The sequence below is a fragment of the Cervus elaphus genome, chromosome 1 (assembly GCF_910594005.1).
Source record: "Cervus elaphus chromosome 1, mCerEla1.1, whole genome shotgun sequence".
Taxonomy (NCBI): domain Eukaryota; kingdom Metazoa; phylum Chordata; class Mammalia; order Artiodactyla; family Cervidae; genus Cervus; species Cervus elaphus.
In genome coordinates this window covers 65008551-65032773 of record NC_057815.1, presented here as the reverse complement: position 1 = coordinate 65032773, position 24223 = coordinate 65008551, and the positions used below count along the sequence as shown (strand labels likewise).

Here is a 24223-nt window from a genome sequence, read left to right as displayed (position 1 = left end):
TAGATGCAGAGAAAGCCTTTGACAAAATTCAACACTCATTTATGATTAAAACTCTCCAAAAAGCAGGAATAGAAGGAACATACCTCAACATAATAAAAGCTATATATGACAAACCCACAGCAAGCATCACCCTCAATGGTGAAAAATTGAAAGCATTTCCCCTGAAATCAGGAACAAGACAAGGGTGCCCACTCTCACCACTACTATTCAACATAGTGTTGGAAGTTTTGGCCACAGCAATCAGAGCAGAAAAAGAAGTAAAAGGAATCCAGATAGGAAAAGAAGAAGTGAAACTCTCACTGTTTGCAGATGACATGATCCTCTACATAGAAAACCCTAAAGACTCTACCAGAAAATTACTAGAGCTAATCAATGAATATAGTAAAGTTGCAGGATATAAAATTAACACACAGAAATCCCTTGCATCCCTATATACTAACAATGAAAAAACAAAGAGAAATTAAGGAAACAATACCATTTACCATTGCAACAAAAAGAATAAAATACTTAGGAGTATATCTACCTAAAGAAACAAAAGACCTATACATAGAAAACTATAAAACACTGATGAAAGAAATCAAAGAGGACACAAACAGATGGAGAAACATACCGTGTTCATGGATTGGAAGAATCAATATTGTCAAAATGGCTATTCTACCTAAAGCAATCTATAGATTCAATGCAATCCCTATCAAGTTACCAGCGGTATTTTTCACAGAACTAGACCAAAGAATTTCACAATTTGTATGGAAATACAAAAAACCTCGAATAGCCAAAGTAATCTTGAGAAAGAAGAATGGAACTGGAGGAATCAACCTGCCTGACTTCAGACTCTACTACAAAGCCACAGTCATCAAGACAGTATGGTACTGGCACAAAGACAGAAATATAGATCAATGGAACAGAATAGAAAGCCCAGAGATAAATCCACGGACCTATGGACACCTTATCTTTGACAAAGGAGGCAAGGATATACAATGGAAAAAAGACAACCTCTTTAACAAGTGGTGCTGGGATAACTGGTCAACCACTTGCAAAAGAATGAAACTAGAACACTTTCTAACACCATACACAAAAATAAGCTCAAAATGGATTAAAGATCTAAACATAAGACCAGAAACTATAAAACTCCTAGAGGAGAACATAGGCAAAACACTCTCCGACATAAATCACAGCAAGATCCTCGCTAACCCACCTCCCAGAATATTGGAAATAAAAGCAAAACTAAACAAATGGGACCTAATGAAACTTAAAAGCTTTTGCACTACAAAGGAAACTATAAGTAAGGTGAAAAGACAGCCCTCAGATTGGGAGAAAATAATAGCAAATGAAGAAACAGACAAAGGATTAATCTCAAAAATATACAAGCAACTCCTGCAGCTCCATTCCAGAAAAATAAATGACCCAATCAAAAAATGGGCCAAAGAACTAAACAGACATTTCTCCAAAGAAGACATACAGATGGCTAACAAACACATGAAAAGATGCTCAACATCACTCATTATTAGAGAAATGCAAATCAAAACCACAATGAGGTACCATTACACACCAGTCAGGATGGCTGCTATGCAAAAGTCTACAAGCAATAAATGCTGGAGAGGGTGTGGAGAAAAGGGAACCCTCTTACACTGTTGGTGGGAATGCAAACTAGTACAGCTGCTATGGGAAACAGTGTGGAGATTTCTTAAAAAACTGGAAATAGAACTGCCATATGACCCAGCAATCCCACTTCTGGGCATACACACTGAGGACACCAGATCTGAAAGAGACACGTGCACCCCAATGTTCATCGCAGCACTGTTTATAATAGCCAGGACATGGAAGCAACCTAGATGCCCATCAGCAGATGAATGGATAAGGAAGCTGTGGTACATATACACCATGGAATATTACTCAGCCGTTAAAAAGAATTCATTTGAATCAGTTCTAGTGAGATGGATGAAACTGGAGCCCCTTATACAGAGTGAAGTAAGCCAGAAAGATAAAGAACATTACAGTATACTAATGCATATATATGGAATTTAGAAAGATGGTAACGATAACCCTATATGCAAAACAGAAAAAGAGACACAGAAATACAGAACAGACTTTTGAACTCTGTGGGAGAATGTGAGGGTGGGATATTTCAAAAGAATAGCATGTATACTATTTATGGTGAAACAGATCCCCAGCCCAGGTGGGATGCATGAGACAAGTGCTCGGGCCTGGTGCACTGGGAAGACCCAGAGGAATCGGGTGGAGAGGGAGGTGGGAGGGGGGATCCGGATGGGGAATACATGTAAATCTATGGCTGATTCATATCAATGTATGACAAAAAAAATAAATAAATTAATTAATTAAAGAAAAAAAAAAAGAAAAGTAAAAACAAGTGTCCACACAAAGATTTATACACTAATATTAATAGCACTTTATTTGTAACAGCTAGAAATTGGTTAATGGATAAACAAGTTTTACATCCATTCAATGGAATCCTACTTAGCAATAAATTGGAGTGAACTACTGATTCATGTGATAGCAGGGTTGAATCTTAAATCACACTGAATAAAAGAAGCCAAACACAAAAGACTACAGAGTTATGATTATATTTATTTGAAGTTCTAGAACAGGCAAGTGAAAGTTGCTCAGTCATGTCCAACTCTTTGCAACCCCATAGACTGTAGCCAGCCAGGCTCCATGGAATTCTCCAGGCAAGAATACTGGAGCGGGTAGCCGTTCCCTTCTCCAGGGGATCTTCCCAACCCAGGGATCAAACGCAGGTCTCGTGCATTGCAGGTGGATTCTTTACTGGTTGAGCCACCAGGGCGGCCCAGAGCAGGCTAAACTCATTTCTAACGATAGAAATCAGATCAGTGGTTGTGTGGGGCAGAGGATGAAGGTTGGCACTGAGGAACTGAGTATGAGCATTTTGTGACAGTGGAAGTGTTCTAGATGTTAAACAGGGTAGTGTTACGTGAGTGCTTATGTTTGTCAAACACATTGAACGGTTTACACTTAAAATTTGGGACATTTTATTGTGTGCAACTGTACCCTGACATGCTCCATTTTAATAAATGTCAAAAAAAAAAAAGAAGGTAAAACTTATCTATGATGTTGAAAGTCAGAATAGTGATTACCACTGTGGGGTCGTAGTAGTACTGATTGGAGAGGGGCAAGGGGAGAGAGTCTTCCTAGAGTTTTAGGAATGCTCTATATCTTGATTTTGGTGGAAGTTTAAAGGATACATATAGATATATATATATACACACACACACATATACACATAATATATATATGTTAATTGATCCTTATATTTTTAAAATTTAGTGATTGATGGATTTGTGGATGCGTTGGGTCTTTGTTGCTGTGCGTGGACTTTCTCTAGTTGAAGCAAGCCGGGGCTGCTCTCTGGTTGCAGTGCCCAGGCTTCTCATTGTGGCGGCCTCTCTTGTTGTGGAACATGGGCTCAGGAGCGCTGGCTCAGTAGTGCATAGACTCAGGTGCCCTGCAGCTCGTGGGATCTTCCTGGAACAGGGACTGAAGTTGTGTCCCTTGCATTGGCAGGTGGATTCTTAACCACTGGACCATCAGGAAGTCTGGTCCTTAGGTTTATTTATGCACTTTACTTTATGTGTGTTATTTCTATTTATTTTTAAGTATTTATTTATTTGGCTGTGTCAAGTCTTAGTTGTAGTACGTGGGATCTTTCATTGCAGTGCACAGCTTCTCTAATTGTGGCACACAGACTTAGCTGCTCTGTGGCATGCAGAATCCTCTCGGACCAGGGATCGAACATGAGTCCTCCACATTGCAAGATGGATTCTTAACCAACAGACCATGAAGGAAGTCCGCTGTGTGTGTTACTTCTCAATTAAAGAAGAAAAAGACCCCCCCCCCACCCAAACCCATACCTCGGTCTCACCCATAGAGATACTGGGGCTTTGGTGTCAGCAGTTTAAGAGCTCCTGAAGTGATTCTAATACGCTGCCAGAGCTGAGAATCCCTGTGCTGTGTAGAAAGGAGAAAAGAAACGTGACCCATCAAAGAAGGGGTACACGAAGCAGAAGTTGCTGGACATGAGACCAGAAAGGTAGCAGGTGAGATTGTTCTGGGCCTGGCAGGTCACAGTAGGGAAGTTGAACTTAATCTTAAGAATAATGAAAAGTGTTTGAAGGGTTGTAGGAAGTGAGAGGACTTGTGCAGATGTGCCGCTGGTATGTACTAGCACTGCCTATAGCCAGCATTCCTGTTGACTGCTCATTAAGCATTTAGAATATCTCTGCTGAGAGTGATATGCTATGTGGAGAATGAGGTTTTAAATAGTTGAGGAATCTTGAACTGGGTTTGGTGATAGAGTGAATGTGCAGAGTGAGGGAGTATGTTAAGGTTTCCGGCACAAACAACTGGTGAAGTAGGAAGTTTTGGGGAAAGGTAATGAGTTGAGGTTTAGACATTGTGAGTTGAAGTGCCTCTTGGACATCCATGTGCAGATGTTTAGTAGGTAGTTGGAGTCTGGGTTTCTGTGGGCCAAAAGTGAAATTTGAACCAGAAACATCATTTTGTTTTTTGGGAGTTGGTAGTACCTAGTAACGGAGAAGGCAATGGCACCCCACTCCAGTACTCTTGCCTGGAAAATCCCATGGACGGAGGAGCCTGGTAGGCTGCAGTCCATGGGGTCTCGAAGAGTCGGACATGACTGAGCGACTTCACTTTCACTTTTCACTTTTATGCATTGGAGAAGGAAATGGCCACCCACTCCAGTGTTCTTGCCTGGAGAATCCCAGGGATGGGGTCGCACAGAGTCAGACACGACTGAAGTGACTTAGCAGCAGTAGCAGCAGCAGTACCTAGTAATTTCTTCAAATGGTAGTTGAAGCTATAAGGAGAGGTAAGATTATTTAGAAGAGAGCGCAGTATGAGAAGAGAGACTAGAACTAAACCCGAATTCTTTGCAACTCCAACGTTTAATAGTCAGGTAGAAAGGAGAAGTCTGCACATTAAGAAAGGCAAAGATTCATAAATTTCTTTGTTCACTCATGCAGCAAATCTATATTGAATACCTAATATGTGCCAGGTACTGTATGAGTCCCTGAGGATACTACAGTGTACAAAAAAAGTCCCTGCTTGTGAACCTTACATCTATTGAAGGGAGACAGACAATAAGCAGATCGGTGAACAAATGTATCACGTGAGGTGGTAGCAGGTGCTACATTCAGTTCAGTTCAGTCGCGTCCAACTCTTTGCGACCCCATGGACTGCAGCACGCCAGCCCTCCCTGTCCATCACCAACTCCTGGAGCTTTTCATGTCCATAGAGTCAGTGATACCATCCAACCATCTCATCCTCTGTCGTCCCCTTCTCCTGCCTTCAATCATTCCCAGCATTAGGGTCTTTTCTAAGGAATCAGTTCTCATCAGGTGGCCAAAGTATTGGAATTTCAGCTTCATTATCAGTTCTTCCAATGAATATTCAGGACTGATTTCCTTTAGGATTGACTGGTTTGATCTTCTTGCAGTCCAAAGAACTCTCAAGAGTCTTCTCTAGCATCACAGTTCAAAAAAAGCATCAATTCTTTGGCGCTCAGCTTTCTTTGTAGTCCAGCTGTCACATCCATACTTGACTACTGGAAAAACCATAGCTTTGACTAGACGGACTTTTGTCAGCAAAGTAATGTCTCTGCTCTTTAATATGCTGTCTAGGTTGGCCAAGGAGCAAGCGTCACTTAATTTCATGGCTGCAGTCACCATTAGCAGTGATTTTGGAGCCAAAAAAAAAATAAAGTCTCTCACATTGACACATCATAATACTCAAAGCTCATGGTTTACCCTAGGGTTTACTCTTGGTGCTATATAGGTTACTTTTGATGTGTTTGCTCTCAGAGGAGAAATGAGCATGGTCAGAAGCGTTTTGGGTTAATGTTGCTTGGTTAGCTGAAACCAGTGCCAGCTTTGTCCAGAAGGAAAGCTCTTCTCAATTCCTGCTCCCTGCTGAGAACAGCTGGGCCTCTTCTTGAATATGAGGATGTGATGTTCTAATTAGGACTTGCCAGGTGGCTCAGTGGTAAAGAATCCGCCTGCCAATGCAGGAGACACAGGAGATGTGGGTTCAATCCCCAGGTCGGGAAGATCCCCTGGAGGAGGAAATGGCAATCCACTCCAGTATTCTTGCCTAGAAAATTCCAAGGACAGAGGAGCCTGGTGGGCTACAGTCCATGGGGTTGCAAAGAGTCAGAGACAACTGAACAGTGGAGCATGATGTTCTAACAAGGACGGGAACATCCCTCAGGTAGGCTGGGTTTTACACAGCCCAGGAATCTGATGCCTCTGTCCGCTGTGGTTGGGCCTGCTATGTGCTGTATCCCAGGGGGGATCTTTCTTGCCAGTTCCCCTTCTCAGCCTTTACATTTTTGTCTAGAGGGTCCCGTAGGTCCCCAGTCTGAGGGTCCCCAGTCCTATCCTCATTCTAGCTTCTAGGCTGTTTTATCTCTGCAACCTCATGGTCTTGATCAAATCGGAACGTCTTCTCAGGGTTTGTGCTTTCAGTCTTACACTCTTTTGAGCCCTTTCTAAGGGTAAGTGTGGATTCTGATCCCATCAGAGTCACTACAGAGCCTGCCAGTTCTGGCTGAGGGGTGGAGAGTGAAGGGGGAGAAGTTATTTTCAGAGGTGAAGCCCCTGTTTATAAAATTTAGTCATTTCCAGATTCTCCTGAGGTTCCAGCCAAGCGCTAAGGAGCAGTCTGATCAGTGTCCTTCTCCTCTCTGCTTTCTTCCTTGATGTCTGTTTCTCACTTCTTTCCCTCTGGGCTTGTGTCTCACATCAGACAGTCCACTGTCCAGCTCAACTACAGTGGCTCTGCTTTGCTTGCCTTCAGATATGCATTCTCTGGGAATGAGTTAGTGTTTATGATGAGAAATGAAAGTGGCTGGGAGAGGGAGAGGCGTTAGGTGGATGCTAGATATTGGTGGTGGGATTGGTAGGCTACACTCAAGAATTCTCTTGTCTTTTGGGAAGATATGGTTTGCTTGAATCCATTCATTCATGGGTTCATTCATTCAGCCAGCATTTACTGATTGCATACTTGACAAGGTGGTTATTAGGATAGTGCCATACTGGGCCCTGGGGGATAGAGTGAGTCAAATTTAGTCCTTGCCCTTTTCTGGCTATGGCATGCGAACAACTCAGAGCATGAGAATTAATATAACGGAGTTAGGTACAAAGTGCTTGGAGCATAGAGCAGTAAATGATTAGGTCTGTCTAGAGAAAGGAGAGGAGCGTTGGATGTGAGGGAAAGGTCTTTGCCATTTTGTCTGCCTGTGGTTCACAAAGTGTGGTCTGCAGACCACTGGGGGCCACCAAGGTCTTTTGGGGGATCCAGAAGGTCAAAGCCATTTTAATAATAATACTAAGATACTATTTGCTTTTCCCATCCTGTGTACATTTGCACTGTTGGTGCAGAAGAACTTAGTAAGTAAAACTGCTGGCATATTAACAGGAATCAAGACTGTCATAAAATTGTGCCAGTAACCGTTGCATCCCTCTGCTCCATGCACTGTCAGATTTTTTAAGATTTTAATAGAGAATTAAAAATTTTATAATTTTATTGAATTGTCTCTGTAGTATTCTGTGTGATAAAACAGGAAGTATACTTTAAGCACTTATGCTGCATATCAAAGCCTGATGTTTATCTCAAGGAAATGCATTTGTGCAATTGAGCCAAACTACCTTACTTTTTCAGGGAACACTATTTTTACTTGAAAGAATAACTGACAAATCGCAATTACTGAGACTTATGTTTTTGGCAGACATTTTCTTGAAAATGAATGAAGTAAGTCTGCTACTTTAAGAACAACTGGTAGTATTTGTTGCCAATGATAAAATTCCAGTGATTAAAATGCCAATGATTAAAATTATTTAATTGAAAATAAAAGTTTTGGAAAACCTGTATCTGCCACAGTAAGCTTGACAGCTTCCCTAGATTTACAGCTTTTTTTTGTTGTTGTTGGATGATTGTGATTATTTTGGTATTGTATAAATGAACTGTGTCAAATTTGTAAACTCTGCTTAACTCATTGAATCACTAGTTTCCAAATGATTAGTATATGTTGTTTCAGAATCACTCATGGATAAAAGATCCATTCAAAGTGCAAGATAGACTGCAAGACAGAAGATGGATTTTACTGTGACAGAGTACAAAAAGTTCACCTGTATAGTTTCAGATTTCACATTGTAACCTTTAACAAACCTACTACTTGTTGAAGTTTTGGTGAAGTATCAGAGAAGACTGACCACAATTATCTGAAAGTTTATTAAAATATTCCTGCTTTTCCAACTGCATATCTATGATTTGAAGGCAAAACAACACACTGAATGCAGAAATAGATATAATAAGGCTGTAAGAGCTGTTTCTATCAAGCCAGACATTAAGGAGATTTATAAAAATGTGTAACAGTCCCACTCTCCTCATGAATTTTTTTGCAGAAAACAATTATTTTTTTCATAAAACATGCTTCTATATTATATATGGGGTTTATGTTTTAATTTCTAATGTAGTAAATATCAATCAGTTTGGGGATTTTCAGTTTTTAAGTGTAAAAAGGGGTCCTAAGATCAAAAAAGTTAAACTTGGTCCTGTGCTCTTCTCTCTACCCCAAATTCTCTTTTCTGCCTCCAAAAATCCCTTAAATGATTGTAGAACTAGTATTTAGTTATTCATTCAAAAAACATTTGTTGAACATCTATCAAGAACCTGGCTTTTTCTTGCTGCTGGGTACGTGGTCCCAAGCCATTATGGGGAAGATCGATTAAACAACTATAACACTGTATGTGAAAGAAGAGACTGAAAAAGCTGGCTTAAAACTCATTTAAAAAACTAAGGTCATGGCATCTGGTCCCATCACTTCATGGCAAATAGATGGAGAAACAATGGAAACAGTGACAGACTTTATTTTCTTGGGCTCTAAAATCACTGTGGATGGTGACTGTAGCCATGGAATTAAAAGACGCTTGCTCCTTGGGAGAAAAGCTCTGACCAACCTAGACAGCATATTAAAAAGCAGAGACATTACTTTGCTGACAAAGGTCCATATAGTCAAAGCTCTGGTTTTTCCAGTAGTCATGTATAGATGTGAGAGCTGGACCATAACGAAAGCTGAGTGCCGAAGAATTGATGCTTTTGAACTGTGGTGTTGGAGAAGACTCTTGAGAGTCCCTTGGACTGCAAGGCAATCAAACCAGTAAATCCTAAAGGAAATCAGTCCTGAATATTCATTGGGAGGACTGATGCTAAAACGGAAGCTCCAATACTTTGGCCACCTGATGCAAAGAGCCGACTCCTTGGAAAAGACCCTGATGCTGGGAAAGATTGAAGGCAGGAGGAGAAGGGGATGACAGAGGATGAGATGGTTGGATGGCATCACCAACTCAATGGACATGAATTTGAGCAAACTCTGGGAGATGGTGAAGGACAGGGAAGCCTGGCATGCTGCAGTGCATGGGGTCGCAAAGAGTTTGACACAACTGAGCGGCTGAATAACAACAACACTGTGTGATAAACATTACCAGTGATAGACATGTGAATACTGGGGGGAAGACAGGCTGTTGTCAGACACTCACTTGCCAGCTCACTTAGGAACATTTTTTTGAGCAATTTGATTGGATTGTACTTCCTTTATTTGACTCTTTATGGTCCATAGAGGGAAAGTGGCTGAAGTTAGCGAAAGATGGGAACTGTTCACTTGCTGCTCTGGCAGGAAAGGAGGAGATAACAAATATATTAAGTGTCAATTTCATGCAAGCTCTATGCTAAGTGCTTTAACAATTGTAATCTTGCCTAATTCTCACAAAAACCGTATTCAGCAGAATTAATTATCCTTATTTTGCAGTGAGATACTGGAGGCTGGGAAAAGTTAAACAACTTGTCCAATATCATATGGTTGTAACTGATGAAGCCAGAATTTTGACATATGTATTCTGACTCCAAGGGCAGGGCTCTTGTACTGTAGTAATAATGTGTTGCTAAATTTGTGGGTTTTTTAAGGTAATTTCCAGATGGGTCTGTGAAATCATGCCAGGTTGGAATGTATTAAGAAAGATAGTAAAGATCTCAGGAAGGAGAGAGAGACAACATAGGCAATGCTCCATTGAAGGGATTTTTTGTGAATTTTGTCTGACATGATTTTTCTGGACAGGATTCTGTGGCAGTATAGGGCATCAAGACTTTGTATTCCCTTATCCTCAATTCCTTTACTCTTTCTCTGTGCCAAATGATGCCAGAAGCAAAAGTCACCTGTCTGATCAGGTTACAAACTAGAGCCTGATGTTTGAAGCCCAAACTTGTTGGACCTTTTGTAGGCCAATCAGGCCTAGCCTGGAGACCCTAGTCCCTAGAGCTTGGTAAACTATTTCCATTATTTTTAAAAGCCCGATAGAAGTGCTTTACTTCAGATAATCCTGTGTGTGGATACAGGCTAGTGAAAAGATTAGATTTGTTTGTTTTGGGTCAAAAATCTGTTGATCCAGTGTGCTTCAGTTGTACTACCTAGGGAGCTCTAGAAATGGTGTCAGCTAAGTATGGTGCAAGGGCCAAATCCAGCCCACTGTCTGTTTTTGTAAATAAAGTTTTATTGAAGCACAGCTGAGTTCTCTTACTCATGTTTTGTCTTTGGCTGCTTTTGTATTCAATGACAGAGTTACATAGCTGCAATAGAGACTGTATGGCCCATAAATCCTGAATCGTTTACTGTCTGGCTTTTTACAGAAGAAGTTGTTGACTCCTAGCATAACCTCAATTCTTTCTATTATGGCACTTAGCACTTGGTATTTTAATTGCCTATTTCCCCCACTTTTTTTTTTTTTTCAAATCAAATATGTTTTGGGCATTTCATACCCACAGTATAATGGAAGAGACAGGCATGAGCACATATAATTTAAATATGAGTCAATAATGCTATAATAAAAGCATGCACAGCAACACTGTGAGGCTCACCCAAGCTGGTCCTGGCAGAGCCCCTTGCTTTCATAACTGAGTTCCTTGAGAGCAAAGATGAGGTCTGCTTCATCTCTTCATCCCCTGTGCTGATTATAGACCCTGACATATAAACAGTACTCAATAGATATTGTTTGAATGGGCATATCATATGCTGATCCAAAAATCTCTTATAGGCAATTATATATGCCTTTGAGTAGTATAAATACAGGAATAAGGGAAGGAAAGTGTTTTGTTGGTTATGCTAATCTCAGTGCTGTATGCTTCATCTCTGAACTAGTCATTACTTACTGCAGTTTGTTTGGGATAAGTAGTGGATAGGAGTCCATGAATGAAGCAATTGTGTTAAGAGCTCTGTTGGTGAGAAATTAGAAACAGTGCCTTAATTTTGGGCTATTTTCTACTTTTCCCCTCAGTATCCACCACACCTTTACCCCACCTTCCATTTCCCACTCCAGCTTGCCAGGACAGAGGTAGAGGAACATAGGGTCTATGGAGGTAATTATTTCTTTTGTATGCATACTATTTATCTTACTTTTTTCTTTTCTAAAGCCATTTTTTCAGTGTGGTTCTTACCAGCATTACCATCTGTGGCTTCCAGAAGATACAACTAACTTAAAGCTATCTGGTTACCTTGGTGTAAAGGCAGGCAGGTGAAGTGCTGGCCTAGGAGTCAGTAGGCCTGGGCTCTTGCTGTGCCTCTATAGTGGCTTTTGACTTGGGATACATCTGTTAACATCTGTAAGCTTCAACATTCAACACATTTTTATTGAGTTACATCTGAGACTTAAAAAATTTAATATTTATAACCCTCCTCATTTTGAAAAGGATTTAAGTGACTAGCAAGTGATAGAGAGGTGACCTGTCTGATCTTGTCTCTGTTTCTGACCAGCGGATAAGTAAATGATTAGATGGATGAGAGCATTTCAGGTCTCTGATCAGGGCTTTCTAGAAGGCTTCACAGCCATAGCTTCTTCACCTTGTCCTTGCTTCCTCTTCTGTGACTACTTCTATTTGGGAAATCAAGATCTTTCTTCTATCTTCTTTGGGGATGATTTGAAGAGTATTTTGCCTAGAAAGTAGTTATCAAGCTCAAGGTCAAAAGAAAAGAGGAATTTTACACTCTAGGAATTGGAAGAAATGCCAAAAACTAAATGTCTTTTTCAAATAGTGAACTTGAAGCCTGAAGAAGGGAAGTGATCTCCTTAGAGCCACATAGTAGAACTACAGCTAGATTCCAGGCTCTTTCTGCTAGGCATTTTCCAGGTTCATAAGAGGATTTAGTTCAGTTCAGCTCAGTTGTGCAGTCATGTCCGACTGTCTTTGCGACCGCATGAATCGCAGCATGCCAGGCCCCCCTGTCCATCACCAACTTCCGGAGTTTACTCAGACTCAAACATAAGAGGATTAGGTGTCATGAAATGGACTGGGTGGTTTTCTTGCTGTATGACTGTATGGTGGTGGGCAGAGGAAGCTTCACTCCACATCTCCCATGTAGTTGTGTCAGGTATGCTCAGGACCTTAGATATCTAATAGGTAGACAGTCTGAGAGGGCATAAGATGTGAAGGGTTTCCCTAGTTAGCCTGTGACTGGCATTATGTATGTGGGTAGTGACAAAGTGAACAAAGAGGAAAACTATGTAGTACTCTGGCATTGGGACAAATGGGCTGTTTTCCTATTTCTAGAGAGATTGTATTAATTTACATTTATTTGTTGTTTCTTTTGCATATGTATTTCTTTGATTTCTAATGAGACCTTTTCCTGTGTTCATTGACTATTTTTTTAAATTTTTTATTTTATTATTATTTTTTATCATTGACTATTTGTATTTTCTCTTACTTGTATTTTTTTTCTCTTGTTGAGTTATTTATTCATGTTCTTTGTGTATATCCCAGTGTATTCCTAGTCCTATGCTTGACTTCCCTGCCAAGAAACTATTAGGATAATAAAGCATTGTCCCTAAATGGGGAAGACAGTTAATAAGAAATATTCTTCTCGCTATTAAATGGAGTCAAGTGTTAGAAGCTAGGGACAATGAGACAGGTGGGTAATAGAGCTGGGCAGAAGCCCCCAGTAACATTGTCTCTTGCTTTTCCTGTACAGAGTTTTGCCGGATCGACAAGCCCCTGTGCCACAGTGAGGATGAGAAGCTCAGCTTTGATGCAGTCCGAAGCATCCACAAGCTGATGGATGATGATGCCAATGGTGACGTGGATGTGGAAGAAAGTGATGAGGTGAGCTCCCTCACCCTTTGTGGCTTTCTTCTCTTCCTGTGCGAACAGTCCCTGAAGCTGTCTAGACAGGCTGTTCCCTGGGAAGAGGTGTTCTTGCTACTGGCTTGTTCTCTAGGGTCCCATCCCTACCAGGGAAGGTGATTCTCAGCAGAGCAGCCTCGAGGAGCTGGCCTGTCTGAGAGCAGGCCTTACCTCTCTGTCTGTGTCTGGACCGGCCCCCATCTGCCTACCAGCTGGAAGCACAGCACTGGCCGAGCTGTGCTGTTTGAGAGGGAGAGGGAACCTTGAGGCTGGTCTGTACAGTTTGCCTGCATCCTTATTGTACTCCTGCTGTAGGCGGAGGGCACCCATCTTTCCTAACTCTGTGTTCAACCCTGTGCTGGCATGTGGAGGAGAAGGCAAGGCAGTCAGATCTTGCCCTTTGGAAACTTATATTCTGTTTGTGAAGAAGAGACAGAGGTTCCTAGAAAGCTCATTCTGAATTCCAGGCTGCAACTGCTAGAAGTCAGTTGAGTGGTCCAGACAGCAAGAGTGAGAGGAATCTCTGGATGAAAGAGCCCTGTTATTGTTTCACCTTTGGGCATTACTACAGCTCCAGTTCCACAGAGCCCCTACTACAAAGTCATCATGTTTGAGAAGATTTAAAAATTTCAGTTGTTTTCGGGCTCAACTTGAGCCAGCACTTTGGTGAAGCTGCCAAGTTATGCCAAATCTCTAGTAGTGATGTGGTGTATATCTTGAGGGAGGAGGTAATTCTGGTCTCTCCTTCCTGCTGGTTAGTCCACTTTCAAAGTTTGAATTCAGTTTTGGATTTCACGTTGTCAGAAACATCTTGAAACAGTGAAAGCCTGTACAGCGGAGTGACATGACTGATGAGGGGTGTGGAAACCATGAAATGGAGAGCATTCAGTAAAATTCAGTGTCTATAAGTATCTATTATATATGTGCCAGGCACTGTTCTAGATGTGGGGATATGACGGTAAATACATATAATTACATAGCGATACATCCGTCCTTGTATAACTTACAATCTAATGAAGAAACTTTAACCTGGAAAAGAAAAAATTCAGATAATATAATTCCTATCTTCAAATAAAATAGAAATAGAGGAATCAGGCTTAAAAGATGATAATGGTTAGCAGTGAAATGCTTACTCTATGCCAGGCACAGTGTTAAGCTCTTTGCATAGTTACTCTCTTAACTTTGTTAACAGCCTCATGAAGTTGGTATTATCGTCAAGGACTGGAACTTTGGAAAGGTTAAGCATTTCGTTCGGGAACACACTGAGTATGGGCACAGATCTGATTTCAAAGCTGTATTGCTAAGTATTGCTGTATTGTCTCTTATTCTGAGGGCAGAACCAGGACCACTGTGGGGAAAGTAAAATATAGGCATGTTCTTCTGGAGTAAAGAATCACCTAACAGTGCTATCTCGTCATAGTAGAGGCTTCCTTGGTAGGTAGATAGTGAACTCCCTGTCACTGAAGATTGGCAAGTAGAACACAAACCTCCACTGACTGGTCTACTGGGGGGATCCTTGTATCAGGTTGAACTAGATAATGTCTAATGAGAGGAGAAAAATAGACTTCCTAGAGGAAACGTGGAATTGGGATAGAGTGGAAAGGGAGGGGGCAGCCTGAGCAGTAGGAAGGAGTGTGGGCAAAGATGTGGAGGCAGGAAGAAGCACGGTTGGTAGGTTTGGTCGGACAGAGTGACTGTGGTGGAAAAGCACAGGACCAAACTTGAAAAGGAAAGGGGGCCCAGGCAACCAGGCAGAGATACGTACACAATCTGGCAGCTGTAGGTTTTTAAGGACAACAGCCATGATGAAGGTATCTGAGCTTTTGGTCACATCTAGAAGTGTCACTGGCTTTCAAAGGACCCAAGTTTTATCTGTCTGTGCTGGGAATAGTGCCATGTTCCTGGTGGTGAGAGAGGCCGAGAGGTTTCCTGATGTCTCTCCGAGGACCTGGCCACCCGACTGGCACCACAGTCAAGAAGGTGATGTGTTCCAAGATCCACAAATTCCTGGATATCTTTGTCATCTGCTCCTCTTTCTTTTTTCACTTTCTGCTGAATTACTTTGTCAATGAAGGGAGGAAGAAAATGTTCTTTTTAGAGGAATGTACCACAACAAAAAGCTCATCAGCACAAACTGTTCTAAAATAACACAAAAGCTGTCACCCTGCTCTTCCCTGTGCCAGTGGCGAGCTGTTCTTTTTCAGCGGAGCTTCTGCCTTCCTGGGCTTCTTCATCTGCTCTCCCTGCAGTCTCAGGCCTCTGGTGGGCAGAGGGGCCTGCCAGTCTGGGTTTCTCATGATCAGTTACAAGCTCCTTTCTTTTTGAAACAGATAGTTGTGGTAGCAAAGTCTATGTGTTTAAGACAGTCTCAACATATATGGAGTTCAGGATCTAACTAGACCCATTGGGTGGACAGCTCAGAGCTTGGAACATTGGATTATGGACTCCGAGACAGCAGAGGGGAAACCCTGGTTGTGTTGGCGATCAAGGACCTGAGATTTTTATGACCCATTTAACAGAACTGCTGGTTACCCAAGTAGCTTAGTAGCAGTCTGCAAGGATACTATATTCAAGCTTCATCTATTCAGCCTCATATCAGTAAGTTTTTCAGATAACTGAACTATAACCTTATTTCTAGATATTTAAAAATTGTAGCCATTCTTGAGGTCAGGTTTCCTCCTTACAGACTATTGTGAACAGTCTTAACTTTCTTTGGATCATTTGGAGCAGGTCTGCACAGCCTCTTGCACTGTTACCGTAGTGCCTGCATTCCCATATGCATTGTTGTGATTTGTTTTTATAGTTTCCTGTCTCTTCTTGGATTCATTCTCGTTTCTAATTGTTCTATCTCTGCTATGAGCTATGAAATTAGACTTATAGTACACTGAGATTCAGCCACCATTTTACAGAAAATATGTAGTCATTTGTGTGGAGGAAGCCAGTTTGGCTTCTCAAGTGCCATCCTTGCTTGCTTTTATCCTAGGCAGCCAAGGATTGAGGGCCCTTCAGATGAGCAAGATGGCACTATTGACACTGGTGTCCTCCTTGTAAAGCTGACAGTTCTTACAGCCTGGCAGGGTGGGAATTCATGACCTGTGTTCTACTGAGACCTCTGGTGGAGACACTGCCTTTGGGCAAAGGATTTGCAACCATGGTATGGCGTTTCAGCCTGTCCTGACAGTCTGAGGTGTGTAGACAAGAGCCTTCCTAAAAACACTGGCCCCTTGAATGGACCAGACAGTTTGAGGGGCAGTTTTATTTTCTTCTGTGGCGCCTACATAGAAAATAAAGGACATTTGTTCAGCCATTAAACAATTCTTATTGTCATATGGATGATAGACAAACATATGAAAAAATACTCAGTATTGTTAGCCACTAAGGAAAGTACAAATTAAAACCACAATGAGATATCACTACACACCTATTTGGATGGCTAAAATTAAAAAGTGGTCAACACCAAGTACCATGTGACGAGGAAGAGTCACTTGAACTCTTAACAGAGATTTTTATAGAGCTGAACAACATAATTTAATACATGTCTCAGCATTTCTACTTCTAGATATTTACCCTATAGATAAATGAAAATTTATATTTGTACTAAAACCTGTACATAAATGTTTTAGCAGCTTTACTCATTATCACCAAAAATTGGACACAAATCAGATGTCCATCAATATGTGAATGAAGAAAACAAACTTTGGAAAACTACTTAGCAATAGCAGAAGTGAACTGCTGATGCACACAGCACAGAGGAATCTCAAAGGCGTTATGCTGAGAGAAGGAAGCCATCTCAAATAGTTACATACTGTTAATATATGATAACATCTAATGACTTTCTGAGAAACTATAGAAATGGAGACCAGATCAGTGGTTACCTGGGATAAGGGATATGGGGTGGGTTTGATTATGAAGGGACAGCATGAAGGAATTTTTTTGATAATAGAACTGTCCTGTGTCTGGGTTGTGGGGCAGTTATAAGAATTTACATATGTACTAAAACTCATAAGAAGATATTCTGCCCCCCTCCACTACAGTTAATTTAATCATACATTAATTAAGAAAAGTGTTTCTAGCTTAGCAATGACACACAATTCAAGCTCAGTGAATGCTAATTATTGCTGCTTTTCTGTTTCCTCTATATTTCCAGGAAAGCTACCTACATCTGACACTTGTATTTTAATGTTCATGTGTGGAATGACTGACTAATATCACTGTAGCGAGCATGCTGTTAGACTGAGATGAGAGTCTTACACAAGGGTGTGATCACACATTTTGGGTGATGAAGATGAATAGGTTAGTATGAGCTTGGAAAGCTGTAATGCCACAGGACTGGAAAAGGTCAGTTTTCATTCCAATCCCAAAGAAAGACAATGCCAAAGAATGTTCAAACTACTGCACAATTGCACTCATCTCACACACGAGCAAAGTAATGCTGAAAATTCTCCAAACTAGGCTTCAGCAGTACATGAACCGAGAAATTCCAGATGTTCAAGCTGGATTTCGAAAAGGCAGAGGAACCAGAGAGCAAATTGCCAACATCTGTTGGATCATAGAAAAAGCAAGAGAATTCCAGAAACACATGTACTTCTGCTTCATTGACTATGCTAAAGCCTTTGACTGTGTGGATCACGACAAACTGGATGGGAATACCAGACCACCTTACCTGCCTCCTGAGAAACCTGTATGCAGTTCAAGAAGAAACAGTTAGAACCAGACATGGAACAACAGACTGGTTCCAAATTGGGAAAGGAGTACATCAAGGCTGTATACTGTCACTCTGCTTATTTAACTTATATGCAGAGTACATCATGTGAAATGCCAGGCTGGATGAAATACAAGCTGAAATCAAGATTTCCAGGAGAAACATCAATAACCTCAGATACGCTGATGATACCACCCTTATGGCAGAAAGCGAAGAGGAAATAAGAGTCTCTTGATGAAAGAGAAAGGGAAGAGGGAAAAAGCTGGTTTAAAACTCAGCATTCAAAAAAGTAAGATCATGGCATCTGGTCCCATCACTTCATGGCAAATAGATGGGAAAACAATGGAAACAGTGAGAGACTTTCTTTTCTTGGGCTCCAAAATCACTGCAGATGATGACTGCAGTCATGAAATTAAAAGACTATTGCTCCTTAGAAGAAAAACTATGACCAACCTTGACAGCATATTAAAAAGCAGAAACATTGGTTTGCTGACAAAAGTCCATATAGTCAAAGCTATGATTTGTTCCAGTAGTCATGTATGGATGTGCAAGTTGGACCATAAAGAAAGCTGAGCGCCAAAGAATTGATGCTTTTGAACTGTGGTGTTGGAGAAGACTCTTGAGAATCCCTTGGACTGCAGGGAGATCAAGCCAGTCAATCCTAAAGGAAATCAGTCCTGAATATTCATTGGGAGGACTGATAATGAAACTGAAGCTCCAATACTTTGGCCACCTGATTCGAAGAACTGACTCATTGGCAAAGACGTTGATGCTGGTAAAGATTGAAGGCGGGAGAAGGGGATGACAGAGAATGAGATGGTTGGATGGCATTGCCGACTTGATGAGTGTGAGTTTGAGCAAGCTCTCGGAGTTGGTGAAGGACAGGGAAGCCTGCCGTGCTGCAGTCCGTGGGGTCTCAAAGAGTTTGACATGACTGAGTGACTGAACTGAACTGAACTGGGAAGTTGCAAAATATTCTTAAGCTTCCATTAGTGCGTGTTGTGTCTGCTGTAGAATATAGCATAGAGTTAAGAGCTTGTGCTGCAGAGTCACACAGACTTAGGTTTAAACCTGGCTCTCCCTTTACCAGCTGTGGAAACTTTGAGAAGTTACTTATCTCTTTAAGCATCAGTTTCCTCATTAGAAGTGGGAGTGATAATGTTAGGCACCTCATGAGTTATTGGGAAGATTAAATGAAATAATGCACATTGGGACTTCCCTGGTGATCCAGTGGCTAAGACTGCACACTCCCAATGCAGGGGGCCCAGGTTTGATCGCTGGTCAGGGAACTAGGTCCCACATGCTGCAACTAAGGGTCCCACATGCTATAACCAAAGATCCCTCATGCCGCAAGAAAGATCAAAGATCCTGTGTGCCGTAACTAAGACCTGGCACAGCCAAATAAATAAAGATTAAAAAAGAAATAGTGCATATAAAACAGTGCAATGCCTGGCATAGAAGAGTCTCCATGAGCTTTTGTTGTTATCTTCAGAAAGAGCATGCATTTTGATATAGATAGGCCTATGTTCAAAATTTGGCTTTGCCTCTTACTGGCTATGTGGCAAATAGGCAAATCACTTCACCTCTTTGAGCCTCAGTTATTCAGCTATTAATATTTGAGGAGGGCGACTCTCTACATGGTTGTTGTAAGAAGTTAATGTATGCAAAGCACCAAGCACAAAGGCTGGCATATGATAGGTTCCAAATTCATGTTTTATCCCTCCCTCAGCATGATGGTACAGATAGTGAGGGCTAGCCTGTATCTAAAGAATTCCAAATCAGTTCCCTCATCATCCCAGGGCACCAGTGCATTCAGCTCTGGGAGCCACCCCCAGCAGCTTGGCTGACGTGCCAAGAGCCAGGCTGCTGCAGGAGGTAGTTCATCCAAGGGGAGTGATAGAGCAGGGACACATGTTTTCAGGGGCCACAGCTTCTCTGTCAGCTCACTTAGCCTCCTGACTATGCCTTTATTTTTTTGAAAAGGTCTAGGTGAGAACTTGTAATTTCCTCCTACCTATATGGAAGGCTAGAGGATTTTGAACAAGGCCATATTGTGGTAGGGTCATCAGATCTCCTTGACTTCAGCAGGATGAAAGTTAACTTGCTTCTTACCTGTTTTAAGTTGTTCCATCAAGAGGCATGCTAGGTCCTTGGAGGCTGTGAGAGTTGGGGAAGAATGAACTCTGGCCCCAGGTGGAACCAGGCCTGGACAAACTAAACCCTAAGAGGGGGCAGCTGGCAGTTCCACTTGCAAATAGCCAGCGGATCAGTAGGAATGAACTGGAGGGGCAGTGGTCCATAGGGCCCTGTGTGCTTCTCGCACAGAGCCAGTGCTGTGGCCAGCATGTGCTAATTTGGATGAAGATAAATAGCTGCATTATGCTCCTAAGTTATCATCATGACTAATAATAATTGTTATTCACTCCTCAGGCTTGGGACCTCATTTCTTTGTATCTGGATAGCTGTGGACTCTTCTCAGTATTCCCTTGCCTCTAGTTTCTCCTCCACCAGCACATGTCCATGTTGTCAGTGATCTTCCTAAGTTACATTTGAGTTTCCTTTTACTTTTCCATCCAACTTCCTGTGCCTGGCACTCCATCCCTTCAAATCTGGCCTTAGCCTTTTTTTTTTTTCCTTTGGCTGTACTGCCAACCTGCAGGATCTTAGTTCCCTGACCAGTGATTGAAGCTAGGCCACAAGCACCGAGTCCTAACCACTCGACCGCCAGGGAATTTCCCAGCCTTAGACACATCTCCTACCACTCTGATCTGACACTAGTCTTTCTTTGGGTCATAGTCATTCCGTGTTTATTCCAGGTGCCTTTCTTTGCTCAGATAGTTCTCCTTTCTGGAAATTAAGTTCTCATATCCCTTCCTGGTTCTGTCTGTATCAGTCTTAGATGTCCTCTGGAATGCCCCTAGCTCACTTTTCGTGAACCTTCCCTGACTTTCTCACCCCTCTGATCTCTCTCATCTCAGTATTAACTCCTGCAGTGCAGTCTCCATCGCTCATTTAGCACTTTATTAGACTGACTTGCTTTGTACCCTGATGATTTTGATTGTATTATTGCCTAAAAGTTTGCCTTTTTGCACTACTACTGGAATTCCTAGAGCACAGCTCTGAACCTTAGTCTACCTTTTGAAGGGAGTGTGGTGGAAAAGGAGCGCTTATAGAATGTACCGAGTCCTCTGCCGGCTGAGTACACATACAGTTCCATTTACTTCTCAACCACTCTAAGAGCTAGGTTTTATTAACTCTGTATAGAGATGATGAAATGATAAGAGAGTGGCCTACCTTCACTTACTATGTTCTGACCTGCCTATCAGTGCCTGCAGTCTGACTTTAGCTCACCTGACTAGTCCTTGTTACCCTGCTCTTTCTTACTCTATTGCTGCAGCCATCTCAGACATGCTCCTAGTATCGCTATGCCTTTGCTCCAGATAAATCCTCATCTGGGCATCACTCTGCCTCCCAGTTTTGCCTGTGAGAATTCTACTTGTCCACCAAGGCCTAGATCAGGATTTTTCAGCTGCAAGCATTATTGACATTTTGGGCCATATTGTAGGTTATTTAGCACCATCCCTACGCACTGGCCGCTAATAGCAGCCACCATGTTCCCAACCCCACCAAATTGTGATAACCCAAAACTTTTTTTTATCACCAGTTGTCAGTTGGCTTCTCAGGTGGTACAGTGATAAAGAATCTGCCTGCCAGTGCAGGAGACGAGAGAGACGAGGGTTCAGTCTCTGGGTTGGAAAGAGCCCCTGGAGGAGGAAATGGCAACCTGCTCCAGTATTCTTGCCTGGAAATTTTCCATGGGCAGAGAAGCCTGGTGGGCTGCAGTCTGTGCGGACACCACTGAGCAGCTGAGCACATGTCAGTTGCCCTGGGGGATAGAATTTCTCCCAGTTGAGAACACCAGACCCTAGATTAAATGTTTCCTCCAAGAAATCCTATTTGTTCCCCTACATTGGGAAGTAATCCTTCCTCTCCCATGCTCCAGAGTACTGGGTGTGAAGCCCTCATCTGGCATATTGCTCTGCTCCATATTGTAATTAGTTGGGTTCATCAGTCTGTCCTACCAGCTTGTGAGTGCCTCCAATAACAGGAACCGGGTCTCATCCATCACTGCTTCTCCCACAGTGCTTGTCGCAGGGCGTTACACACAAAGGTGATGAGTTATGTGCTTTTTAATTTGAAAGCAAAGATCCTATCTTATTGCTGTGTGCTCCTTAAATTGTTTCTCTGGGGCAGAGTGAGAGTATAGAGTTAGCTGGTCAATGATATGGGGGACAGGGTGCTTCTGACTTGTGAGTTCCTGGCCAGGATAGCAGCTAAGTCAATGGTGGGCTGTGTCTAGGAGTTGCTAGGGTCTGGGCTCCAGACGTGTTTGTGACCCCTTCCTTGCCCCTCTGCCCTGTTCTGTGAGTCGCATACAGAATCTGAATGGAGGTAAAATCACTATAGTTAAAACATTAGGAAACACTTAGAGAAAAACATACAAGAGGGGTATTGTTTAAGAAAGGAAGACCCTGAGACTGCTGAAAGGCTGTGTGACTGAGCAAAGAAATGCACAGGCATTGGAGCAAGAAAAATTAGGGTTTCAGGTGTACTTTCACTGATTAATAGTTGTATGACCTTGGGAAGTTCTCTGTAAGCTTACATTTCCTAGCTGTCAAATAGGGATAGTAATCCTTACCTTGAAAGATTATGGCAAAGATGAAATGACCTCGTGTATAGAGAGTCCCCAGCCTGTGGTTTAGTTGCCAGCACTTGTGTTACTACTTCGTTTTCCACTCCTACACGCCTGTGATGGTGCTGGCTACTTCGCTCACATCATCTTTACAAGAAACCTCTGCTGTGGGGTAGATAGTAACTTTTCCATACAACTGGTAAGGAAACTGAGACTGAAGTAGCTCATAGTTATCCATTTTTTGGGATTATTGCATCTCAGATCTGCCTCAGGCTGATGAAAGTATTTCAGACTTGTGATTGTACACCTCTGTGATTTTGCTAAAAACACTTGAGTTGTATACTAAGTTGGTAGTGAATTATAACTCAGTGAAGATTTAAAAAAATAAAAGTGTCACTACATTGGTTGAGGTAGTGGTCACCTCCTACTTGCCTTTCTGTGGCCCAACCCATAAGAATCCCTAGGGCTCTATAAAAAAACACATTGAAAACCCTGTTGACTTCTATCTTTATTTCTCTCACTCCTTCCTTTGACAGATATGCAGAGGTGCTTCCAAGTCCGAATTACCATGGTTTCCGGAAGCAGAGATCCCTGGTTAGCTAGCTGACAGCTAAGTTGCCTCTGTTTCTAGGCAGGTGTAGATGGCTTTGAGGACACCAAACTGAAGAGCCTTTGGGAGAATTCCTTTCCCTCTTCCTCCCTCCCTCCATCCCTTCATTTCTCTTTTTTGGTAGTTGTTTTAGAGAAGCTAAGGGAGAACTCTGGTAATAATTCCCTCTCACCCGCAGACCAGGGACCCGAATCAAATTCTAGCCCTTTATCATATGGAACTCCATAAGGGGAGATATCAAAGGCAGCTGGCTAATTATCTCCAGTTTTATTTTTCCTGGGTTTGTCTTGTGCTCAGGGCCTTCCTCTAATTTCTACTGCTGCTACCATGCTGCCCCTCAGAAGCAGAGTTCTCCCCTGGACCCAGTCCTGAACATGGATTTTCCTTGCTTTCTCTTGGAACAATTTTGACAGCCTGAAGGTTTGTTTTTTTTTTTTTTTTTTAAGTTTACTACTGTAAAGTAGGGCAGAAGAAAATAACTACACACAATTATTCAAATAACCTCAGCATAAGTTTTGATGTATACCTTCTTGTTGCTGCAATTATTCTTCTTTGACCTAAAGGATTGTTACAGTATGGAGGCATCCCGTGGGTTTTTTGCCTTCTAGCTCCCTGCCTATCTCCTGGTACAGTCACCATCTTATCTCCTGCCTTGTGGAACATGTTGACCCCTGCCCTTAATTTGGACAGAGCACAAACTGAAGTCTGCTTGGGCCCTTTGGACAGAACAGAGATGATGAGTAAGTGAATGGTGTCATTTATCAGGTGAAACCTGTTCTTTTGGCTGGGAAAGAACTTATCCTCATTTTCCTTGTAAATACCTACTCAATGGATACCTGTATCATTCACTTACGAGGGCTGGCTCACAGTCAGCTTTCAGGCTGCAACCCCACTGAGTCCAAATTCTGTGGCCTTGCTCTAACTTTTATGAGGGCTTCTTGGTGTTTTTGTGGGTTTCTTAGAGTATTTGGAAATTGACTTTTAAAAAGCCTAAACATGA

General features: G+C 42.0%; 1 protein-coding gene across 3 annotated transcripts in view; it reads left to right on the top strand.

The window, feature by feature from the left end:
• The window catches only part of STIM1 (stromal interaction molecule 1), a 200748-nt gene that overhangs the window by 105685 nt on the left and 70840 nt on the right, over window positions 1–24223 (top strand). For all 3 annotated transcript variants that reach the window (XM_043905812.1, XM_043905813.1, XM_043905814.1), the window contains exon 2: window positions 13067–13197. In XM_043905812.1, coding sequence (XP_043761747.1) covers window positions 13067–13197 — 131 coding nt within the window. The remainder of the gene's footprint in view (window positions 1–13066; window positions 13198–24223) is intronic.